Source organism: Terrapene carolina, unplaced genomic scaffold, assembly GCF_002925995.2.
Source record: "Terrapene carolina triunguis isolate 2854851 unplaced genomic scaffold, T_m_triunguis-2.0 Scaffold26672, whole genome shotgun sequence".
NCBI lineage: Eukaryota > Metazoa > Chordata > Testudines > Emydidae > Terrapene > Terrapene triunguis.
In genome coordinates, this window is record NW_020691023.1 from 1 (window position 1) to 4,583 (window position 4,583).

Genomic DNA, 4,583 nt, shown 5'->3' on the forward strand with positions numbered 1-4,583 from the left:
CCTCCTCTCTCCCAAGTCTCACACCCAGCCAGACAGTCCCCACCTGCCGAAGGAATGGGACACTCCCCCAGCCGTCACCCCTTTCCCTGGCTGCAGCAGCCACACTCCTCCAGCCAGGGCTGAGATCCATGGGCTGCCTTGGGTGCTGTGGGGTGGAAGGGAGTGGGGGGCATTCCAGCCCATTGGGGCAGCCTCGCTGTGTGCACCGTGCAGCTTCCATGGCACGTGTGGGGAGCAGGGGGGGACCCCAGCCTCTTCCACCCGCATCCGTTTGTCGCTCTGCAGGGAACAGGGAGGTTAAAGGGCCTGTCTAGGCAACACCGTTCACATGCCCGAAAGGGGCGCAGCCCAGCAAGGTGTGAGCGCCTGCTGCAGCTAAGTATCTTCTTACCCAGAGCGCAACGGCCCGGAGCCAAGCGGGGGCCGCAGCACTATCCCCACCAGGCAGCACGGAAGGTGGCGTGACCCCTACAAGGCTGGCTGAGCCCAAGCTCCAGAACAGCTAGCCCTGCACTGCCGCTCGTGGGTCCATGCGCCCCAAAGCACCTCCCGCCAGCAAGTAGCGATTGCCCTCGGTGCAAGCCCACCCAACCGCAATGTCACTGCTGGGAGGAGAGCGCTTTGCAGCTCCCTGGCCATGATGCAGGTGCCCAGAGACTGGCTGCTGCAGACACTTGCCAAGCGGGAGAACCCAACCGGAAGAGCAGGTTTATTTCCCCGCTAAAGGTGTGCTACATACATGGGGAACAAACCCCAGAGAGAGAACCAGGCCCCGGTTTTTAAAGCCACGCATGCAAAGGGCCCATGCATGCAGGTAGGCAGGCGTGCCAATCTCCACTGGCACACGGGTATCAGCCGGCCACTGTCTGCACTCGTGGCTTTTAAAATCATGAGTGGCCCTTTGAATCCTGGCTGGTGCCGACTGAAGGGACCAATCAGGGCATCGGTGGCTCTGTTGACTGCTGCCGATTGGGTGTTGACTGCTCCACCCCTCTTCTTTAAGGGGAAATAAACCACTGGTGTCTGCAGTGCAGAGTGCTAAGCGTTATCACCCCCCCCGGTTGGTCGCTGCACCACTGCCAGTCTTGGAGCCTTCGCTATGGCGGGGCGGGATGGTGCATGCAGGACTGGAAGCTCTTCCCATCCCAGGGGCACAACCCCTGCCAAGTCACGGAGTAAGAGCCACCTCATTTTCCATCCCTGCCCAGCTGCGGGAGCAGTTCTCTCCTGTGCACGTCCCGCTCCCTTCCCCCAGCATGGGGCCCTCTCCCTCCCTTTCAGAGTTGCAGCAGTGAGGAGCAATGGCAAATGTGCCACGTGGCTGTGGGGGGAGGTGGCTCACCCAGGCGATGCTGGCACCGACTGGACAGGACAGATGGTGGTGGTGTGGCTGTGGGAGAGTTGGCCAGAAGTTGCCCCCTTGTTCTAGTAGATACTGTACAAGATTTCCATAGAGAGAGCTACATGGGAGGGCGGGGGGTGTACAGTCAGATGTGGGCTGGGGTCTCTAACAGGGAAAATATCACAGATCACAAGAGTATAAAAAAATAATCAGCCCAGCTTTGCGTTGCTTGGTCACTCACGCAGCTCCTGCTGGCCTGCTGCTCATCGGCCGGCGTGTCTGAGGGGCGTGCACATGGCATTGGTTAAAGGGAGAGCCACTCCGCCTGGTGGGGGACGTACACTTCCGCGGCACCCCAGCCAAGGCCAGCATTGCAGTCTGAAGGTTACTGAAGGTCAAGGCAGCAGAAGCAGAGTGAGGGCTCTGGGAAGGCGGGTGGTTCCCGGGCATGGCGGTGGTGGAGGACGGACTCACGGAGACACGGACGCAGGCGGGGTTTGGCTGCCAAGAAGCACGCTAGCAGAGAGCGGGGGCTTCCTCCTCAGTCCTTCAGGTTGGCTTCTGAGACCCCCTGGGCCATCAGCTCAGCCAGGACATTGTCCAGGTAGTTGGGGTCAGGGTAGCCGTGGCCAGTGAGGTTGGAACCAAACTCTGTCTTGTGGTGGATCTCGTTCCACACCACAGTGTCGCACTCTCCCGTCGTGCTGGATGTGCCGATGGTGAAGATGAGCCGGCGGTCCCATGCCACAATCAGGAGCTTCAGAACCTGTGGGGCCAGAGGGAGGTCACACACCCTGCCAGGCCATGGCATGCCCCAGTTGGCCTAGAGCACCCTGCTTTGGGTCTGAGATCCCTCCCCAGTCTGCCAGCATGTACTGGGAGGGGAGAGGCCTGCCTGCCCCTGATTGATATCGGGGGCTTAGCCCTGACATCTCTCTAGCGCAGGAGCGGCAGCTCTGCCAAGTCACAGCAGACCTGAGAGTCTCTGGATAAAGTTGAGAAGTGTGAGCAACAAGGGTGATGTCGTGGTTGGAGTCTGCTATAGACCACCAGACCAGGGGGATGAGGTGGATGAGGCTTTCTTCTGGCAACTAGCAGAAGTTGCTAGATCGCAGGCCCTGGTTCTCATGGGAGACTTTAATCACCCTGATATCTGCTGGGAGAGCAATACAGCGGTGCACAGAAAATCCAGGAAGTTTTTGGAAAGTGTAGGGGACAATTTCCTGGTGCAAGTGCTGGAGGAACCAACTAGGGGCAGAGCTTTTCTTGACCTGCTGCTCACAAACAGGGAAGAATTAGTAGGGGAAGCAAAAGTGGATGGGAACCTGGGAGGCAGTGACCATGAGATGGTAGAGTTCAGGATCCTGACACAAGGAAGAAAGGAGAGCAGCAGAATACGGACCCTGGACTTCAGAAAAGCAGACTTTGACTCCCTCAGGGAACAGATGGGCAGGATCCCCTGGGAGAATAACATGAAGGGCAAAGGGGTCCAGGAGAGCTGGCTGTATTTTAAAGAATCCTTATTGCGGTTGCAGGAACAAACCATCCCAATGTGTAGAAAGAATAGTAAATATGGCAGGCGACCAGCTTGGCTAAACAGTGAAATCCTTGCTGATCTTAAACGCAAAAAAGAAGCTTACAAGAAGTGGAAGATTGGACAAATGACCAGGGAGGAGTATAAAACTATTGCTCAGGCATGCAGGAATGAAATCAGGAAGGCCAAATCACACTTGGAGTTGCAGCTAGCAAGAGATGTTAAGAGTAACAAGAAGGGTTTCTTCAGGTATGTTAGCAACAAGAAGAAAGTCAAGGAAAGTGTGGGCCCCTTACTGAATGAGGGAGGCAACCTAGTGACCGAGGATGTGGAAAAAGCTAATGTACTCAATGCTTTTTTTGCCTCTGTCTTCACGAACAAGGTCAGCTCCCAGACTGCTGCACTGGGCAGCACAATATGGGGAGAAGGTGACCAGCCCTATGTGGAGAAAGAAGTGGTTCGGGACTATTTAGAAAAACTGGACGTGCACAAGTCCATGGGGCCGGATGCGCTGCATCCGAGGGTGCTAAAGGAGTTGGCGGATGAGATTGCAGAGCCATTAGCCATTATTTTTGAAAACTCATGGCGATCGGGGGAGGTCCCGGATGACTGGAAAAAGGCTAATGTAGTGCCCATCTTTAAAAAAGGGAAGAAGGAGGATCCGGGGAACTACAGGCCAGTCAGCCTCACCTCAGTCCCTGGAAAAATCATGGAACAGGTCCTCAAGGAATCAATTATGAAACACTTAGAGGAGAGGAAAGTGATCAGGAACAGTCAGCATGGATTCACCAAAGGGAAGTCGTGCCTGACTAACCTAATTGCCTTCTATGATGAGATAACTGGCTCTGTGGATGAGGGGAAAGCAGTGGATGTGTTATTCCTTGACTTTAGCAAAGCTTTTGATACGGTCTCCCACAGTATTCTTGCCGCCAAGTTAAAGAAGTATGGGCTGGATGAATGGACTGTAAGGTGGATAGAAAGCTGGCTAGATCGTCGGGCTCAACGGGTAGTGATCAATGGCTCCATGTCTAGTTGGCAGCCGGTTTCAAGCGGAGTGCCCCAAGGGTCGGTCCTGGGGCCGGTTTTGTTTAATATCTTTATTAATGATCTGGAGGATGGTGTGGACTGCACTCTCAGCAAGTTTGCAGATGACACTAAACTAGGAGGCGTGGTAGATACGCTAGAGGGTAGGGATCGGATACAGAGGGACCTAGACAAATTAGAGGATTGGGCCAAAAAAAACCTGATGAGGTTCAACAAGGATAAGTGCAGAGTCCTGCACTTAGGACGGAAGAATCCCATGCACTGCTACAGACTAGGGACCGAATGGCTAGGTAGCAGTTCTGCAGAAAAGGACCTAGGGGTCACAGTGGACGAGAAGCTGGATATGAGTCAACAGTGTGCTCTTGTTGCCAAGAAGGCTAACGGCATTTTGGGCTGTATAAGTAGGGGCATTGCCAGCAGATCGAGGAACGTGATCGTTCCCCTTTATTCGACATTGGTGAGGCCTCATCTGGAATACTGTGTCCAGTTTTGGGCCCCACACTACAAGAAGGATGTGGAAAAATTGGAAAGAGTCCAGCGGAGGGCAACAAAAATGATTAGGGGTCTGGAGCACATGACTTATGAGGAGAGGCTGAGGGAACTGGGATTGTTTAGTCTCCAGAAGAGAAGAATGAGGGGGGATTTGATAGCAGCCTTCAACTA

At 54.6% G+C, this 4,583-nt stretch overlaps 1 protein-coding gene across 1 annotated transcript in view; it reads right to left on the reverse strand.

Moving 5' to 3' along the window:
- Nucleotides 1-1,069: 1,069 nt before the first annotated feature.
- Nucleotides 1,070-4,583, reverse strand: part of LOC112121135 (E3 ubiquitin-protein ligase DTX1-like) — a gene marked incomplete at its 5' end in the record, with an annotated part of 5,852 nt that continues 2,338 nt past the window's right edge. Inside the window, one exon of the mRNA XM_026662378.2 lies at nt 1,070-2,108. Coding sequence (XP_026518163.1) covers nt 1,884-2,108 — 225 coding nt within the window. The remainder of the gene's footprint in view (nt 2,109-4,583) is intronic.